Below are 21,529 nucleotides of genomic sequence, written 5' to 3' on the forward strand. Positions count from 1 at the left end.
TCACATTTACCATTTACTGCAGCACTAATCATTTATTGAAAAATCTTTATAAAATCTGCAATTAAATAAAATCCAATATGTCAAATCACTGCATGATAGGGTATCTATCAAACTCCAAATGCATGTTTTTTCAAATGTGATTAGCTATACAGAACTGGATTTTTCATTCAAGTTAAAAAAAATAAACACTATCCCTAATATCAGAAGGAGCCCTACACTTCCAACTCATGTTTTAAAAACTAGTCTCTTACAGAAATGATGATTAAAGCATTATCTAGGTCTATAATATTTAAATATTTGCAAAATCAAATAAGTTATAATTTCACATACATTCATGGCAGTACTATCAAATTAATGTAGATTTCAAAATGTATTCTGCATAATATTTATTTAACATATGTGCTAATATCTTAATAAATTTCTTAGAAATACTTGGTCTTGTTTTCACAATGTAATATAGAAGACTGGAAATCAGTTTCAACATAGAATTGTAAGCAAGTATTTGTTAACAACAGATTTTTAATGAAAGTAGCCAAATGGATGTTGTAGACTAGAAGATCAAAGCTGGAATTGCAGAGTAAGCTTATATATTTTGTTATACAAGCATATTTGGATTTAAATTGGGTTAAAATGACCGCCAACTGGAAAATCTTTTTAGGCAGCTTGTATAACTGGCAGAAATGTACTAAAAATGTAGATAAGGACTCCATTCCACCACAGATGCTCCTTCAATGATGGAATACCCAAGTGCAGTTTTAGCAAATATCTTTCTAATTTGATCAAGCCTAGATCAGTTGTGCTAAGCCTTCAGAATCCCTGTGAGTTTAATTAAATTATCTACATTTGCCAAATTAATATGTAATTTTTAACTATCCATTTCACTTTTGCCATGTACAAACAGCCTAAAGCTACTGGAATTTCTTTTAAAAATATGAAATTTGGAGGTTGGGGTTTTATTTTTACCACCAATGTATGTGAATGTGTAAGAGATATGAAAATGTGCCAATAACAAGACACACACAATTTTCTGTCTCCTCTCAATGTACCAGGCACAACGCTAAGTACTTCACATGCATGAACCACTATCCTCAATAACTCCGAAGTATAGACTACTGTTATCTATACTGTCCCATTGTTACAAATGAGAAAACAAAAATACGGAGGAATTAAGCCATTTCTAAAGGTCACATAGCTAATCACAGGTAAAGTTGAGATTCAAACATACAAAATGCAAGCTCTTACCCCCTACCTCACATATACAGTTTTCCCTGATGTAGACCCTATCACCAGATATAAGAAGGTTTACTCTCACTACACAACCGGCATTACCATCTGGAATGATGGAAGCTAAGAACACAAGGTACCTTCAGGGTTTACCACCACTATGGTTTACTTCATTAAATGTGCCTCGCTTGTGTTTTTAAATAACTCACTGACGTGGGACACCACATTTTTAAATAACTCATTGATATGGGACTCTTGATTTCAGCTCAGGTCATGATCTCGCAGTTCGTGAGATCAAGCCCCAAATTGAAATTCTGTGTTGACAGCGTGGAGCCTGCTTGGGTGCTTGGGATTCTCTCTCTCCCTCTCCCTCTCTCTCTCTCTCTCTGACCCTCCCACTTCTCCCTCTCTCTCTCTCAAAAAACAAACAAAAAACTTAAATAAATAAATAAATAAATAACTGTTGTGCTTGAAAAACACCATAGGACATGACTTTCATTTCAAATCAAATAACATACTTCCTGAAAATCATAGCTAAATTCTTTAAGAATGTATACTGTCTAAATCCTTGCTTCTATTTATGACAGTTTTCAGGCAAATCAGGCTTTAACCACTCCCCACACTGTCACTCTCATCTGCTTTCGAGCCAAGCTGCATGCCAGTGGTCTTGTCAGGAACATCCCCTTCTTGCTTTCCTCTTCTTTGGGAAAACAGAGCCTTTATTTCCAGCTCAAGTCTGACCTATGTATGTGGTTTTGTTCAAATTCCAGGGCTTTTAAACAGTGTTCAACATAGAAATATTGAGAGCTTCGACATACTTTCTTCACATTGTGAACCGTAAACCCCAACAATTCAGTTCAGCCAGTAAGTCCCTTTTAGCTTTCATACTTCCAACTTCAGGAATATTACCATTGTTTATATTTTTTAAACATTTCTAAATAGGTATAGTTTGTGAAGATTACTTAAATTATGTCCATCATTAGATCATATAAGATAAGAAAACAGCATGATATAATAGTAAGAACTCTGTACCAAGAGCTAGGATTTTACACTAAATATTGCTATTAGGTCTTTATTAGACTTAGGGCATTCTAACTCTCTCAGAGCAGCTAAAACTGCCATGAAATAAGGACAGTAATATAGTCTCAAATCAGAAATGATCATGGCCAAATTCTCTAAAACTGTAACAAATATCCATTATAGTAATCTACAAATATTAGTTATAATCATTAAATTCTTTGGGGGGGGAACTGCTTCTTAAGTGTGTATAATATTTTAAATTACAAAAGGTATTAGAGTACTTTTAATACAAACTAAAAGGAAAATATATCTGAAGGTTTTATTACAGGAAAAAAAATTCTGCCATTAACAAATATTCGTTGAGTTCTTACCAAATTTCAGGCATAATTCTAGGTGGGGGGTACACAGCAGTGAGCAAAACTAAATCCCTGCTTGCATGAACTTTACACAGGTGGGCAGGAAAAAAACATGTAAATATATATTAAGGGCTAATAAACGCCATGTGGATGCATTGAGCAGCTCCAAAAAACTAGAGAGGCCAACTCAGCTGCTAGTCCTTTACAAAGGACTGCCAGGGCAGGGGACATCTGAATTGACCCTCCTTATGAGACTGTTGGGGGTGGGGAGTAGAGATATGAAAGGTATAATTTTGAACATGGTGAGTTAGTGATTACTGTGAGACATAAATAGAGGTGCTAAACAGGCAGTCTGAGTTGAAAGTTCAGGGTAGAGGGATGTGTTAAAGATGTACATTTGGGAACCATCCATGTAGAGATGGTCTTTAAAGCCAAGAGAGTGGCTGAAATTACCTATATAGAGTAAGTAGATGGACTAGGGAAGAGGGCTAAAGACTAAGCCCTGTGGCACCCCAACATTTAGGGCTCAAGCATACAGAAAACCAAAAAAGACTTAGCAAAGTAAAATGAAACCAAGAGAGAATCATGTCCTAGAGGAAGCTGAGTGAAGAGTCACAGAAGAGAAGAGGAATACTGTATCAAATATTACTGGTAGATTAATATAAGAACTGAGAATTGGCCACTATATTTAAGAATATGGAAATCACTAGCGACCTTCATAGGAGCAGTTGCTGGCATAGTGGAGACCCAATCCCGAGTGGAGAGGATTCAAGAGAGAATGAGAATTTGTCAGTTCCACTTCTGGGCATATTCTCAAAAGAAATGAAAGTAGAAACCAGGCAGATATTGGAGCACCTAAGTGGCTCAGTCGTTTAAGCGTCCAACTTCTGCTCAGGTCATGATCTCACGGTTTGTGGGTTTGAGCCCTGCATTGGGCTCTGTGCTGACAGCTAGCTCGGAGCCTGGAGCCTGCTTCAGATTCTGTGTGTGTGTGTGTCTCTCTCTCTGACCCTCCCCTGCTCATGCTGTCTTTCTCTCTCTCAGAAATAAATAAAACATTAAAAAAATTTTTTTAAAAAGAAACCAGGCAGATATTTATACTCATGTTCATCGGAGAATTATTCACAAGTCAAAAGGTGGAAACAACCCAAGTGTCCAGCGAAGGATGAACAGATAAATAAAATGTGGTATTTACGTACAATGGAATATTATTTGGCTTTAAAGAGGAAGGAAATTCTGACACCCGCTACCATGTGGACAAACCCTGAAGACCTTATAGTAAATGAAATAAGCCAGGTACAAAAGGATAAATACTGTATGATTCCACTTCTATGAGGCACCTAGAGTAGCCAAATTCATAGAGACAGAAAATAGAATGTTGGTTGCCAGGGGCCGACAGGAGGGTAAATGGGAGTCCTGGTGCAATTACTACAGAGCTTTGGTTCTGTGAGGTGAAGAGTTTCATGGGTGGATGGCGATGATGGCATCCCAACAATGTGAATGTGCTTAATGCCACTGAACTATACTCTTAAAATGGCTAAAAAGGTAACTTTTAAATTGTGGTGTATTTTACCATCATGTTTTTTGAAAAGTTCACTCAATCAGCAATAATGAGAAGTTAGAGAACTATCAGAACCCATCTTTTTGGGGTCTTTTCTTCAATTTCCCTTCATAACTGTTTTGCCTTAAAAAAAAAGACTTGCATATAAATGTCCCCAGCAGCCTTAAACATAGTAGTAAAAAACTGGGAACAATCTAAATGTCGTTCAATATGTCAATGAATAAACAAATTTTGGTTTATCTAATACAATGAAGTAATTTGAATGAACGAACTACCAATAAATGTGATAATATGGATGAATCTCCATGAGGAGCAAAAGAAGCCCTATGCAGAAAAATATATACCCTATCATTCCATTTACATAAAGTTCAAGAATAGGCACCCCTAAGTGTCAGTGCTAAAAATCAGACCAGTAGTTGGCTCCGTAGTGGGAATTCACTGGAAAAGGCGCAAGGGAAATTCCAGGGGTATTCTATTATCTTGATGCGGGTGTATCCGTTTGTCAAATGGCATGATAGTATACATTTAAGATCTATTTCATAGAAAGTACATTATACTTCAGTAAAAATAAAAGAAGAGTGAGAGAGAACAGGAGGAGAGAATCTGATGAGAGCAAGTGTAGACAACGCTTTAGAAGTTTTGCTAACAAGGGTACAGTGCCGATGTGGGGATCAAAGGAGAATTTTTGTTGTAGTTTTGGTTTGGAAAGTACTGTGGCATGTTTGCATGATGCTGGGCATGATCCCGAGAGAGGACAAGAGTGAGGTACCATCCTTAAATGGGGGTGAGAGGGTGAGATGCAGCTCACTGCATAGATGCTGGCTGAACAGGGCAGCACGCACACTTCCCTCTTAGCAACAGTGGCAAAGGACAAGCATCTGGCTACAGAAGCAGGCTGAGCTGGGAGAGGTGGATGAGGCCATGGGAATGTACCAGTATGTTGTTAATAGTGCACTTACCAGCATAGCAGCCCTGTTCTCACACTGTCCACAAGCTTTGCCTTTTATTTTGGATTTTTCACTTTCAGGAGAATTGGCCATTTTATGATTAAGTGGTTGTTTCACTGGCTCTGGAAGAAAAAAAAAATGTCAGGCCATTCACATCAAAATATGATATTCAGTTTTCTGATTGATAAAGTAATGAATTTACTTTACATTCCTAAATTCTCTATCAGCACATAAATATTAATTGCCCAATAACAATGGTGTGTAGCTAGGTCTACTCTTCCCAAGAAACTGGGAAAGCCACATTTCCCCTCCCAGCCCCTTTGACCACAGGGTCACATATTTCTGCCCACACCCATTCTGCTTAAAACTCACTTGAATTGGACAAGTGAAATTAACAAGTGTTAAAAACGATGCTCTTGATAGAATCTCTGTGGCACTCTGCCCCATCTCCAGATCAGCTTAAACAAAGCTCATACATAACAACTTCTATGATAAGTGTTAAATATACTTATAGAACTTGTTCTGCCAAACTATCTTATCCATTCAAGTTAAATGTACTTATCCTCTATAAAATTTTTTTCTTTTGGAACTACTGTGAATTCCAATTGATTTTTGGGTTTTCCTATTGTGAAATAATTCACTAAAATACAAGGCCATTTTGGGGGGCACCTGGGTGGCTCAGTCAGTTGGGCGGCCGACTTCGGCTCAGGTCATGATCTCACGGTTCATGGGTTTGAGCCCCACATCGGGCTCTGTGCTGACAGCTCAGAGCCTGGAGCCTGTTTCAGATTCTGTGTCTCCCTCTCTCTCTGACCCTCCCCTGCTCGTGTTGTCTCTCTCTCTCTCAGAAATAAGTAAAACGTTAAAAAATATTTTTAAAAATAATATAAAATATAAAGCCATTTTCAATATTCTTTTACATTCCCAGGATGAAATTTCAATTTATAATATTACATTGCTAAGTTATCTTCCTGGTTAAAAACTTTTATATAAATTTAAGAAACAGTGCTATGAAAGTCCTCACCTTCAAAAAACACTTTTCTTATATTGATATTCTAAGTTAAAATTTTTGACATAAAATAAGGCTCCCCCTCCCAGAAAATAAATAAAATGAATTTGAACATCAAAAATAGTCATCATTTTAGTGTTTAGAATCTTTATACTGAATGAGCAACTCTAGCACTTTAATTTTCTATGCAATTCAAATGTAAAAGAAAATAAATTCTATCTTTAGCATCTAATAATACAGTAGCAAACCGCTTACCTTGAAGTTGCTCCTTTAGTAATTTTAATTTCACTTTTCCAGCAGAAAGCTGTATTAATGAAATACATATTCCTTGTCAGGGATACATCTCTTATTCAAAGAAAGTTTAAGTTACTAACAAAAATATTAGAGAACCATAACATTTTAGTGCATCATGAGTAAAACAAACATTTTGAAAGAAAAATACAATATTAATAGAATATCATTATTAAAGCATATATAGAACTTTTATTAAGAGGAAATTCAAGGGGCTGAGTTGGTTGACTCTTAATTTCAGCTCAGGTCATGATCTCACAGTTCATGGAATTGAGCCCTGCGTCAGACTCTGTACTGATAGCGTGGACCCTGCTTGGGATTCTCTTTTTCCCTCTCTCTCTGTCCCTCCCTCGCAAGTGTGTGCACATGCTCTCTCTCTTCCAAAATAAATAAATAAACTTTTAAAAAAAAAAGGAGAAAATAAATTTTGGAAATAAACCATTTTTTAAAACATGCCATAAATTATGTTTTAAACAAAAATCATTATATATCATCGTGATGTTATTTAGAAAAGCACTAATATTCAAATACTGTAAAGGCTCCATAAGCCTTTTCTATTTCTGATCTTTCTGAAACATACACGGTCTAATATTTGCATAGACCAAATCTAAACTGAATTCTCACTGAGCTNCCTGCGTCAGACTCTGTACTGATAGCGTGGACCCTGCTTGGGATTCTCTTTTTCCCTCTCTCTCTGCCCCTCCCTCACAAGTGTGTGCACATGCTCTCTCTCTTCCAAAATAAATAAATAAACTTTTTAAAAAAAAGGAGAAAATAAATTTTGGAAATATATAAACCATTTTTTAAAACATGCCATAAATTATGTTTTAAACAAAAATCATTATATATCATCGTGATGTTATTTAGAAAAGCACTAATATTCAAATACTGTAAAGGCTCCATAAGCCTTTTCTATTTCTGATCTTTCTGAAACATACACGGTCTAATATTTGCATAGACCAAATCTAAACTGAATTCTCACTGAGCTACTCTGCGTACATAACTGTAGAAGCCAATATTATCTTATTTGTCTAATTTAAAGAACCACATATTTAAGCATCATAGATTTAACCTTCAATATATTAGTTGTGATCCCTGACTTTCCTAAGATGTAGCCAAAATATTGAGTAAATAAGCTTCACTGTTAGGTGTTTCAAATAGTCACTTAAAATTCTTGGATCTTCAGATTTTAAGACATGAAACAGACTCACCAAGTGTACATACTTGCCTTGGTCTTATTGAAACCAACATTCAAAGTACACAAACGAGCATGGAGGAATGGTGCACATTTATACAGACACTGTCAATTCATGTCTAGTTTTCAATTTGCAATTTGCATGCTCAATTGCCCACTTTGTACATGAGAATATGAGAACAACGGCTGCCTCTATGTCGATGGCTGTACCAACTGCAGTCATCTTTGAAAATTCAGGCATAATTATTCACAGTGAATCTAGTGGTTTTGCTTTAAAAGGGCATTTTTTGTGTTCACATTCTTTAAGAAGCTGCTCAGATGCTATGTACCAAACACAGCAGAAAAGAAAACAGGATTAAAATAATCAATTTCTATGTGAATCACACTTTTATTTTTAAACTGAAAATGTTATACAAGTTACAGATAATTTAATCTAATTTCTCATAACAAAATTGGCCAATATTATTACCTTAGTGATACATGATCAATATGGTTATGGGCTACCTGGGCAGAATGGATATGCCAAAGCAAATTGAACCCATTACTAGGGAAATTTCATAATTTGTTTTTATTATTATGAATATTTTTCTGCTCTATAAACATGGCCATATTCACTTCAAGTGATTCAAACTGCATAAAAAGATTTCAGTGAACAAACTGCTAGCTGCTAATTTTTAGGCAAATAGAGTTTCCTCTTAAGTCCGATTTTTATCTGTTTGGGAAAAGTTGAGGAGGTAGTAGGGCTGGACCTGGGATACACACATAATGCACACACATATATGCATGGATGAATAAACATATATGTATATGCACACACATGTATATCCAAAACATCAGGAATCCAATATACTGAAGCCTATGCTGTATTAACCACTTATGCCTCCACCAGTAGATGCTGAAGGAGTACCATTAGGGTCCAGGGCAGCTTGGTGGCGGTACCATACAGACATATCACCTGGATTATCAGAGTCAGATGATGCTGTCACCATCAGCCTCCTTGACATTGATAGATGCCTCCAAAGTCCCACCAATGTCCTAATCTGCCACAATGGCCCCACACTCCTCCCATGAGCCACCTTTTAAAATATTCTCATTTTTAATCTAATTAGCTCCTTAAACTTGGGCGTTTTCTACTGCTTGCCCTTCCATCCCTACCATTCCATAGAGCCCTTATGAAATAGCCATTTATCTTATGCTTTAAAACCATTCCTAAAAATATATCTTGCAAAAGTTCACATTAACTGGACCCATCCTTCCTCAGACACATCCTTCCTCAGACACAACTTTTTTCCAGAGAAAAACTCCCCAGAGGAATTAACTCCATTTCTACTCCCTTTCACTCACCAGGAGAAAGGAAGAAATTTCTTCCTGTTTGTTCCTCAGTGCTGCTTCTAGAATATTGCTCTGATCTCATCATTCAGCAAAGTTGCCTGTACTAAAGCTCCTTACCACCTGCTTATCACCTTTATCAATATCCAGACTCCTCCTCCATCTGAACTTCGGCAATCTGCTCAGTATTTCCCTCCATCAGAGTTCTGGGTGATGATCATGGAGACTTCAGTGTTCAGGTTCACCTGACACCCTGATGCTCAAACCCCTCCAACCTGCTGACTACTCTGACCATCTAAGTCCCTCTTCAGCCACCTGACCATTATGACCAAACCTTAAACATAAGCAGCAATCTGAATGGCTACACCTTCAAAAGCTCCAAATGCAGAGCTTCTCAGAGCTAACCATGATCACCTTATCTCCTTCCTCTTAGACCTCCCACATCTACCTACCATTGTGATGAAATAATCCTGACTGGATCCCCTACAAATCCATGCTCTTGTGGCTATTTAGTAGTATATTTACTTTGTTTGTGTTAAACTTCAATCATGATTCCCATGGTGGCTACTTCAAACTTTCTTCATTCCAAAATACTCACATTTACCCTATTTCCCTTCCTTATTGTGAGCAGATGATCTTGCCTCCAAATTTACTAAGAATGTTGAGGTCTTCCCTTAAAATCTTTCCACAGCTTCCTGCCCTACCTCTTGTCAAATGCAATCTCTAAAAATTCACCTTTACTGCCACCTATTTTCTCTTCCATCTTTTTTATCAGATAAAATCTGTTCTCTTTCCATCGGTTAAGTTCTCCTTAATGAGCTGTCTCTTCAAAGACTAACCCCCAGCAATTGGCACCTGTCTCTTGCATCTTCAATCTTTCCTTCACTAGTGAGTCCATCCCTCAACTACAAACTGACTCACATCTCTCTGATCCTGAAAAACAATACACAGTTGACTCTTTAACAATATGGGAATTGGAGCACCAATTTTTGACTCCCCAAAAACTAGTAATAGCCTACTGTTGTTAACTGGAAGTCTTACAGATAACATAAACAGTTGATTAACACATATTTTGTATGCTATATGTATTATATACCGTGTTCTTACACTAAAGTAAGCTAGAGGAAAGAAAATCTTATTAAGAAAGTCATAAGGTAGGAAAAAATACATTTATAGTACTGTACATACATTTCTTGAGAAAATCTGCATACAAATGGATCTTCACAATTCAAACCTGTGTTGTTCAAAGATCATCTATAACAAAGTCTTTCCTGATCCTGTTAAGTCCTTGAGAGGTCACCCTCTGTTCCCAAGCTCACTGGAACATTTGCCTTTACTCATTACCATCCACCTTTCTTTTTCAACCACTTGAAATATATTTTTCCATCTAATAACCCAAATATCAAATCAGGCTTTTTAAAATTCTCATTCTTAGTAAATAATCATTTTTTAGTGTGATCTACAGCCAATGTTACAATTGGTTTCACACATATAACCTCGATATTGCTTAAAACTCTATGAAGTAGTTAGCAAGTATTGTTATGTATGTTTACAAATATGATGACAGGAGCCCAGAAAAATTAAGTGACTTGCCTAAAATCATAGAACCAATGAAATGAGTCAAAATGAGTCAGGATCTTAATCTATATAGACTAACACAGGGTTTCTTGACTTGGATACCATTGACATTTTAAGCCAAATAATTCTTTGTTATGGGACTGCCCAGTGTATTATAGGGTGTACAGCAACAACCCTGGCCTATAGCCACTACCTATCATTAACCAAAAGCCAAAAATTCTCTTGGTGGTGATAACTAAAAATGTCTCCAGACATTGCCAAACGTCTCCTGAGGGGCAAAGCTTCCCCTTTTTGAGAAACACCAGTCTAAAATCACAGTCAAAACTTTTCTCACCACACAATGTATAGAACAATATTGACTTCTCTATATTTTCTAAAATTACCCTCATTTACCTTCATTTTCTATGAAATCACATTACTTTCATTCTACTACTACCATTCTTCCTCTTCTCAGGTTCCCTTTACTGGAGAGCTGGCAAATTACCTTAGAACCAGTCGGAAAGCCTACATTCCAAATCATGGCCCTGACACTTGACCTTGAGCAAGTTAACTTCTTTGATGTTAAATTACTTCATCTATGGAATTGGAAAAATAACAACTGCCTCTTATGTGATAGAGGCACTTAATGAGATAAAACAGGAAAAGCAGCTAAACTATTGACTGGTATAAAATAGATAGTGAATAAATATTAAAGTTCTCTTTTACCTCCATATTCCTTGAGCTTTATTTATCCTTCACACTTGCCCTTTCTGAGCTTCATCCTTTATATCTTTCTTCTACTTTTTATAAATTCTTAGGAAGCACATTTATTCCCTTGGCTTCAACTAACACATGAGAATTCAAACAAAACCCTAAATCTTCAAAATTGCTAGACAGAAGTTAAATGTCCCCAACAACAATGACAAAACAGAAGTAAATAGGTGAGGTGATGGATGTGTTAATTAACCTGTGGATGAAATATTTTCACAATATATACATACATCAAATCATCATGCTGTACATTTTAAATTATCTTAAAATCCTAATTGTCAATACCGCATTAAAGCTTGGAAAAGAAGAGCAAAGGAAGAAAGAAAGAAGGGAAGAAGGAAACAAAAGAAGGAATGAAGAAGGAGGGAGAGAGGGAGGGATCTCTAAATCCCAAATTGTTTTCCAACTTCCTTCTTTATTCTACTTCCTAGTCAGTGCAGCCTGGAATATCAGTTATTCACTTGAATTCCTCCTTTTCTTTCTCATTGCTTTTTAGGCTCCATAGTTTTTTTCATATTTCTTTTGCTACATTCTAATTCAGACTCTTCTCATTTGACCTTTAGATTCTTTTAATAGTCTTCTACTGGGGCAGTTGGGTGGCTCAGTCGGTGGAGCGTCCGACTTCAGCTCAGGTCATGATCTCACGATTTGTGGGTTTGAGCCCCGCATCGGCTCTGTGCTGATAGCTAGCTCAGAGTCTGGAGCCTGCTTCAGATTCTGTATCTCCCCCTCTCTCTGACCCTCCACTGTTCACGCTGTCTCCCTCTCTCTATCTCAGAAATAAATTTAAAAAAAAAAATAGTCTTCTACTATAGTAGTGGCCTCCAAAGGACGTATGCATGCTTGAGGGAGCTCAGGAAAAATCCAGAAAGTAGAAAAGAATTTCTATTTATGTTTATGTCACCCTTAATTAATATCTATGTTTTGTCTCACAATGCACATGGTATATTAGTAAAGTATTATGTCTCTAAATAAAGTCTACTCATTAATAAATAAAAGGATCACATAGAAAAATACATGCTCAAAATACGTTCTTGATTTATGTGGACATGATCAAAACAGTTTTGATATCATTTGTTCTGTACTCTGTATTTATAAACTCCAAATGCACTACCTATTTAAATAAGATCAGCCATCATAAGTCATTACCTTAATCTTACTTTCCTCCTGTTCAGAAGCTGTCAGGGAATCCCATTCCCACAGTGAAACCGTCAAGACTCTGAACTCTGGTTTTCAAGGCCTTCCCTCCTGCACAATCTCACACTCTACACCCACCTTCTACAGCTCCCTAAACTCCAGGTTTTCACATCTTTTAACTCACTTATGAGGTTTGTGGGGACTGGCATTATGATTTATTCATCACTTTTTCCTTACAAAGACATCTAGGAGACTCTCAAATATTTGCAGAACTAAAGTATTTTTTTCCCCAAGCACAGATGGTTCACACATTAAATGGTTATCTGACTTAATCTATAAATATTTTCATATGTGCATTATCTTTCACACTGGATGAGGATCTCCTTGTGAACAAGGATAAAGCACTACATGACAAAGGAGGCACTTAATAACTGCTATTGAATAAATAAGTCAACAATCACAAAGTGAGCATTGTTAATGTGTCATAGTTCAATAACATCCGAAACATGGAACACTATCTCAGAAAGATAATGAAAAATGGGAAGTGGACTATAAAACTTGTAATCCAAAAATTGAAGAAACATATCTCAATAAGAGAATGACAGTAAAGAACAAAATGCCTTTTTGAAGCCAAAAACGTTAGAAGCACCAAGTAAGATGTTTGTGGATGCCAACTGGCCCAAAGAAAGTTGGGTGATAGGTATATAAAAAAGAAAGAGCTATATAAGTTAAAACTTACAAAGTCATGGATCTTGTACAAAACAATCCAGAAACAAAACAGCTTTCCTTACATAAAGTCACTCATCTGGTTTTAATCTTACATATAATCTAATGTTATATTTTACAATACACAGACAAGATAACATGATTCTATAGCTGGGAAACTTGAAAGCAGCTTTTCCTTGGGTATCTCCACACACGGAATCAACAGTATACAAATAATAACTATTATTCAAGCAAAACATAAACACATGAAACAAACGTGATCTAATAAAAAGGCAGGAAAAAAGTCTATCCTTCATCACATCAAATAACCTAGCTTTCACATACTTGAAACCGGAACTGAACTGCATGAAAAAATTCAGTTTAGAAAAATTCTATGCAAGGTGAATTTTAAAAATTGACTTATAGATGAAAAACAAAATACATCTGAATAAAGAAAGCTACATATTAACTCATAAAAATTAATCAAAATCCAATAATATGTGAAGTTGTTAAAATAGCAATAGTGGGTTCTTAAGCATGGAAAGGAATACAACATCTAAAAATTAATTTATATCTCCTTACTCGGTAAATTCTCTGAGAATCAAATGGTATTTTCTTACCTTAATAATATTTCCTTTATTTCGTGACATTATGTGTGATTGATTACCCAATTTTCCCATTTGTCCCGATTTCCAGTGATATCCACTTGACCTTCAATATATATAACAGAGAACAAAATGTAATTACTAAATACATTTCTCCTTTTAATGAAAACAAATACATTTTCCCTGTTTGAAGAAATGAAATTCAGTCATTAACATATAACAGATCACCACAAAAGGAAAATAAAATATCAATAATGCCACAATAGCCTTGGTAATTCTAAAATATAGCTCTACCATATTAGGAACTTTTCAGAAGAAATGAATAAAAGTTGAATGTCCAAACAGATGAAGAATATCATTTTTTAGACATTTACAGTGACTAAAGATACCTTTACTGATTTATAGGAAATTTTACAGATTGTCATGCAGTTTTAAAAGCTAAGGGTCCACAAATGTAAAGAGGAAAAGGAAGCAAAACACCCACAACCGTCAGCAGGTCTACTAAGTGATGAATTCTATAAGACTACAGATCAGCTCCCATACTGAAAGGTAAATGCGATGGCAAAGAAAGCAAACTGTTTAGTTTATGGTTTTCAAATCACTTTTGAGTCTCACAAAATTTTTTGAAGTCAACAGGGCAGAAGTCCAATTCTCACTTAAAAAATAATGAGACAAAAACTTGCCCAAGGTTACACAGACAATAAATAATAAAGTCAAGGTCAGAACACTGGACTTCTATCTTCCTGACCAACGAGTGACAGACTCTCATTCTGGCTATGACATTTACTATCTATGTGACCTTAGAAAAACACTTAACTCTACTGAAAACTCCATCAAGCTATAGAACATTTTTGAAAACATCCTCAGCTAATGAAAACCCACTCTTGAGTCTGACTTCAGGAACTCTGATTCACAGATATTTCATGATCCATTGAGAAGTGCAAACTAAGTTCACTGGATCATTAAAAGAACAGCAACAAAATATACAATATACTTTGTCACCTGGGATGACATATAACATTGACATCCTTGATTAAATCCACATTCTGGTTATTAGAGAGAGAGTGTGTATGTGTCATGAACATTTTCCAAAGAATCATACTTTACAGATAAATACTACTGGAGCTATAGTAAATATCTGAATATTCTTTAATGGTTCAGAAGGTACTTCATGGATATTTCAAGATCATCCTTTTGAACACCAAACAAAGCAAGTTTAATATACAAAAAGCCTGAACTATTTAGTACCAGCCAAAGCACATGAGACATGAATTGTCATCCTCTGTAGGAAAAAGATATATACTTTTGAAAGACAATTTCTCCAATATCTACAAAATTTAAACTGTAAATATACTTTGACCTAAAATTACACAGGTAAGAATTTAACCCTTTGATACTCTTGCATATGTAAGCAAAATATATATAGAAGCATATTCATGGCAGCATTTATAATTATAAAATAGAGAAAACTTAAATAAAGATGTGAAAAAATAGGCAAAGAAATATTATATAGCCATTAAAAGAATGAGATCACTTGTGTGCTGATATAGCAATAGTACTAAGATATATTAAGTAAAAAATTAGAGTGTGAATCATTCTATAGATAACCTCACTTGTACAAACATAAACGACAAGTCAGATATACACAAACACACGTTCATACACACACACATAGATAGATAGATAGATGCTTATACAAAGATAAGATATTTGTTGGGGGGGGAAATTTTAATTATTAGAAGCAGTGCTCAAAATGGGCTGGGAGTCAGCCCAGAGCAAAGAATAAATAATTTCTATTACATAACTATCAATTCTGTTTGACCTGTAGCATATGTATTTATTATTTTATAATAAATGGCAATTCTCAGTAAAGTTAGCACAGACATAAAGCACAATATTAGAGAGTGCTCATTAATAAAATTTCAGCTAAAGCACATTTATCTAAAAATATCTTAAACTTCCTTGAATGCATGAATTATTCTTATATATGAACATGTAAAGTCCTGCCCCCTCCAAGTCTTTTTATAAACAAAAATGACCTTAAACATAAACTGGCAATCTCCTGTGGATGGTACTTTTATGAGAGCAAAGGTTATATTGCTGTGCTAAACATTCCAACTATTAATGGCTCAGAAGGGTCATGTAAGAAGAGAAATAAGAAAGCGTAAGACCAAATAAGGTTCAAAAACCCCCAGAAGTAATGGTAATTTTAGAAAGCAACATGCCTTATATAAGGGACACAAATAGAGAAAGTAGGAGAAATTTCATACTATTTGTTCAACAGGAAAAGCCATAAAGTATTCATTCAAGGCAGATCTTTGTTGAAATGACAGTAATATATGAAATAGTTCTTTACACAATTCAATTTATTCCTCTCAAATTCCCTAAAAATGCCACCTACTGTCTTTCTTCCTTTTCTCTGCTACGAATTGATTGGAATTCCTGTAGTTTCTTTTCCATTTGTTGGTTCTCCAGCTCTAACTGTATCTTCTCCATCCTCAGCTCCTGAGCATTTCTGAGTAACAGTTAAACACAGAATGTTCATTCATGGTAAGCAAATAAACAAAAAACAAGGCAAAATAATTTTCTATAATCCTTTACTCTTAATTAAAATTATGAATAGTAAATATGTGATGAAGTATTCTAACTGCTTCCTTTGCATTCTGTGAAATACAGTTTCTAAAGTTAGCATTTGCCTCCCATTAACATTCTCCTTAAGGTATGTATCTATTCAAATGTCAGGTTTTTGTTTTTCCTATTACACTGCTAGAGATTTCAAATCAAAATTCACTTTCCATATGAACTCTGTCTTCATATATGCACAAATATTTATGTTATATAAACAGAAAGCAAAAGAAAAAACATTTTAATTTTTTAAAATATTTTTGAGAGAGAGGGAGAGAGAACGAGAGACAGCACGCAAGCAGGGGAGGGCCACAGAGGGAGGGAGACACAGAATCCAAAGCAGGCCCCAGGCTCTGAGCTGTCAGCACAGAGCCTGATGTGGGGCTCAAACCCACAAACTGTGAGATCATGACCTGAGCCGAAGTCAGACACTTAACCAACTGAGCCATCCAGGCACCCCAAGAAAAAACATTTTCTAATTTTCATACTGTCTTTCTTCTAAAGAATTCAAGTTGTTGGAAGCATACTGTTTAAACTAATACTGTAACTAACTTTTTTTCTCTACAGAATACACATTTTTGCTGACCTGATCATTTTAGAAACCTTCAATAAATTTCTACCTCTATGTTCTATAATACGAAGAAAGAAAGAGAGTGAATGAACAAAAGAAAGAAAGAAAGAAAAAGAGGGAAGAAAAAAGGGGGAGAGAAGGAAGGAGGAAGGAAGGAAGGAGGCAAGGGAAAGAAGGAAGGAAAGAAAAAGCAAAGCAAAAAGAAAAGTAGAGAGAGAGAGCACACATGAAAATGAACAGAACCTGTTTGGGGCCTATTAGGGAGAAAGTACCCATTGAGAGCTTTGGTATAGGGGGTATCAAAAGGATTGACTATGACCTGGGCCAAGCCCTACCTATTGTTTTTTGAAAGAAAGCAGGAAAGAAAAGAAAGAAAGAAAGAAAGAAAGAACGAACTTTTTGAGGACAGAGGAGAGCCCCCTTACAGATTCTTGTACAAGACATTTTGATAATATCCAAAGCCCATTGAACTGTTGACACAAGCCATTTTCTTCATTTTATAGTTCTGGGCTCTTGTCAGTATTAGTCACTGATTCTGTTTCCAACAGGTCTATGCCAACCTCATTCTCGAGCTTTTATTATCTGTCATGAGTTTCAATCTCCTCCTTCATTATTTCATTAATGTTTAACTATAATCAAGTAGTATGCATCCCCAAGGATTCAATGACAAGAAATAAAAATAAAAATAATGGAGATCAGGAGACTATAGAGGCTGGCAAGGATGTGGAGAAACAGAAACCCTCTTGCACTGTTGCTGGGAATGCAAAGTGGTGTAGTCACTCTGGAAAACAGTGTGGAGGTTCCTCAAAAAACTAGCAATAGAACTCCCCTATGACCCAGCAATAGCACTGCTTGGAACTTACCCAAGGGATACAGGAGTGCTGATGCATAGGGGCACATGTACCCCAATGTTCATAGCAGCACTCTCAACAATAGCCAAAGCATGGAAAGAGCCTAAATGTCCATCAACTGATGAATGGATCAAGAAGATGTGGTTTATCTATACCATGGAATACTACATGACAATGAGGAAGAATGAAATCTGGCCATGTGTAGCAATGTGGATGGAACTGGAAGGTACCATGCTAAATGAAATAAGTCAGGCAGAGAAAGACAGATACCATATGTTTTCATTCATATGTGAATCTTGAGAAACTTAACAGAAGACCACGGGGGAAGGAAAGGGGAAAAATAAGTTACAGAGAGGGAAGGAGGCAAACCACAAGAGACTCTTAAAGACTAAGAACAAACTGAGGGTTGATGCGGGGTGGGGGAGAAGGGAAAGTGGCTGATGGACATTGAGGAGGGCACTTGTTGGGATGAGCATTGGGTGTTGTATGGAAACCAATTTGACAAAAAAGTATATTTTAAAAAAAGAATAATGGAGATCAGAAAAGGCAACTAATTTATGTAAACAGTCACCAAAAAGCAAGTGGGCCAAATAAGACATAATCCAGAGAGATACATGGAAAGTGAGAGGAGGCAAAGGCTGCCGGTGGGTTCAGAGAAGCTGGCTAAGATACTGATGGAGAGGCACTATTTTCATTTTATCTGCTCCACAAGGAGTGTTTCAGCCCTTAGTTCAAACAAGCACTGTGGTGATAGGCTACGGGATAGGAGGTGAGAAGACATGAGACCCAGCAGAGCTCCTGGTACAGAGAGAAACACAGACACGCATGCAGGCAAACGAAATATGGTTACAATCGTGCCGTCACTGGAGAAGAACCTGGAGGTACCTGAACACACAGGGCGCATGCCCAGCTAGAGGGATGGCAGGAGCAGATAGATCCTGGAGAAAGTGAGGTCTGAGCTGAGCCCTGAGGGATGAAAGGACCTAGGGGAAGTCAAAGGGAAGTGGTGAGAGCAACATTCTAAGAAGGAAAAAAATAGTTTGGGCACAAGGAGAAACAGGTGATGTGTGTGTGGGCCAAGCCACCAGAGGTTCCACGTGACCAGGCATTCTGTGCAGGAGAGGAAAAGTGGCAAGAAATGGACGTGCTGAGGTGGAGGGTGACCAGATCATGAAGAGCCATGTAGGCCGTGATGAGGATTTATATTCTATAAGGGATGAGACCCATCAATGGTTTTTAATGGAACTGATTTTAGAAAGATCACTCTGACTACAGAATGGAAAATTAGAGGATGTAAGGCTTGAAAGGCAAGGCAAGGCTGCCAGTTGGGAGACTATTTCAAGAAGCCTAATAATAGAGAGATGATGCTGGTCTGACTGGATAGAGACAGCGGAGAGAAAAATGGGAGAATCTGACAACTATAAGGAAATAGAATTCACTGGACTTGGAGACTGACCAGAAGCAGGCGACTCACCAGGAAAGAGACAAGGAAGGAAACTAAGACAATCATGGGTTTCTTACTCGGGCCACCAGGAGGATAATGATGCTTAGATCACTTTGCCATGAAATGGGGACACAGTTTAGGACTGATACACAAGCTGGTCTCCCCGCCCAAAGTCTCAATGGCTGACAACACTTTTCACATGGCTTCCAGAGGAAGAGTTCGAGAGTACCAATGTGATTGTGTTACTCACTTGCTTAGAAAACTTTTAATGTTTCTGAAGTCCCCACTGGGGTAGAAGAAAGGAATAAGACTGGGGGGAAAAAAAAAAAAGACAAGCTTACTGACCAAGTGATCAAGTTGATGGGATGCTATGGGTCTGAAACAAAACATGGGTTCCTCCTGGAGACAGCTTCAGACACAGAGGCTGGGGGCGGTGGGAGGGTGGGGAGTGCATGGTGCAGGCAGTGCCACTGAGGAAAACTAAGGTTGATCCTGCAGAAAGCAGGTCAACTCAACAAATGCAGGCCAGAAATAACCTACTGAAATGAGCTGGGGGCTGGGGAAGAGGAAGACAAATGTTGAAGAACAGCAGAATGTCAGACAAGATCAAGATAATCATTAAGACAATGTCAAATGAACATAAGCTTGGAATAAGGAAAGGGCAAGAAAGGGAATTCTGGGGCAATTACCATAGAGTGAGGGTTCTCATCCTAACTTTTGTAGGTTGCTGATCATGGGTGACCAGAGACCTATAGGTTATGAAACAGTGACCCTCCCTCCCCTCCAAAATAAACTCCAAATTCCTTAGTGTGGCATACACTATACGTTATTTACTATCTATATGATCCTGCCCTTCTCTCCAACTCTGATCTATAAATCTCTGTCCCATAAATCGCTGCGTGTGTCTGAAAGTTCCCAAAGTATGTGGCCTCTGTGCCTCTGCACAGGTTTTCCCGAGTAACTACCCAAATAACTGCATCTTTCAGGCAAAGCTTGGAGACCTCCTCGGCCTGCCCCCCTCAGTTTGTGCTTTCTCATCACACCAGGCTTCACAATATACCGTAAATGTGATTTTATCTATTCACATCCTCCACAAACTACCTGAGAGCGAAGGTTGTGTCTTCTTACTTTTACATCCACTATTCCCCAGAACAGTGCGTAGAATACATGCAATTAATAAATGTTGGATGAATGGTTTATAGGTATAAAAACACAAACTTGAAACATAGGACCATAATCAAATTATGCATGTCCCCTTTTCTTTTTACACACAATAGGAAAACTGGTAATAGTAGCAATTGGATAGCTCCCGTCCCCACCAAAAAAAAATGTAAAACTAATACAGATGATCTTCAACAAGAGTTTGAACTGCATGGGTCAGTTCACAATTGTTTTTGATAAATACAGCACTGTATTATCTTTTCCCTTCCTTTCGACTTTCTTAATAACATTTTCCTTTCTCTAGCTTACTTTTTTTGTAAGAATACAGTGTATAGCACATATACAAACATGCATTAATTGACTATTTATATTACCCATAAGGTCTCTAGTCAAGAGCAGGCTATTCGTTCTTAACTTTCGGGGTGTCAAAAGTTCTATGTGGATTTCTGACTCTGCTAGAGCATTAATGCCCCTAACCTTTGTTATTGTTCGAGGGTGAACTGTACTGAGAATGGCATATATTTGTAGAACAATTTCCAGCTCTTATACACAGTTACCTCAAAAGTGAAGGAAGAATTAGGTAAGCTCTGGAGACATTGAATAACCACAGGACTACTGATCTGATTCAGGGAACTCAAAACTAAGATGAAAAATTGACAGTCTGGGGGCACCTGGGTGGCTCAGTTCATTGAGCATCTGACTTCAGCTCAGGTCATGATCTCATCATCCAAGTTCAAGGCCTGCATCAGGCTCTGTGCCAACAGCTTGGAGCCTGGAACCGGCTTCATATTCTGTGTCTCCATCTCTCTCTGCTCCACTTCCTACCCTCTCTCTCTCTCTCTCAAAAACAAAAAAAATACAAACATAATTTTTTAAATTGACAGTCTGTCCCTAACCTAGACTGGCTAGCCCTTATTTATATTTGCGAGGAAGGCCTTGGGAATTCCCAGTGACACTAGATGATCTCAAAGGGAAGCAGTATTTTGAAATGTCCCATACCTCTGCCATGTCATGAAGTTCCCAGAATACCCAGGATTGCTTGGTTCTAGCTGAAGACATTCCCAAGGCAATCCAGGACAGATGGTGCCCTTCCAAGGGAAAGGTGAATTCAATATACTGTCTCTTATAGGTGAAGTGCTGGGATAGTTAGTACCCTCTATTCTCTATTTA

At 37.0% G+C, this 21,529-nt stretch overlaps 1 protein-coding gene across 3 annotated transcripts in view; it reads right to left on the reverse strand.

Moving 5' to 3' along the window:
- ZBBX (zinc finger B-box domain containing) overlaps positions 1–21,529 on the reverse strand; it is a 117,155-nt gene that overhangs the window by 88,219 nt on the left and 7,407 nt on the right. For all 3 annotated transcript variants that reach the window (XM_077752237.1, XM_077752238.1, XM_077752236.1), the window contains exons 4-7: positions 16,109–16,222; positions 13,723–13,813; positions 6,373–6,421; positions 5,121–5,230 (exon numbers count right to left, since the gene is read on the reverse strand). In XM_077752237.1, the coding sequence (XP_077608363.1) occupies positions 5,121–5,230; positions 6,373–6,421; positions 13,723–13,813; positions 16,109–16,222 (364 nt within the window). The remainder of the gene's footprint in view (positions 1–5,120; positions 5,231–6,372; positions 6,422–13,722; positions 13,814–16,108; positions 16,223–21,529) is intronic.

This window comes from Crocuta crocuta, unplaced genomic scaffold (genome assembly GCF_008692635.1).
Source record: "Crocuta crocuta isolate KB4526 unplaced genomic scaffold, BGI_CrCroc_1.0 scaffold21, whole genome shotgun sequence".
In the NCBI taxonomy this organism is placed as follows: Eukaryota; Metazoa; Chordata; class Mammalia; order Carnivora; family Hyaenidae; genus Crocuta; species Crocuta crocuta.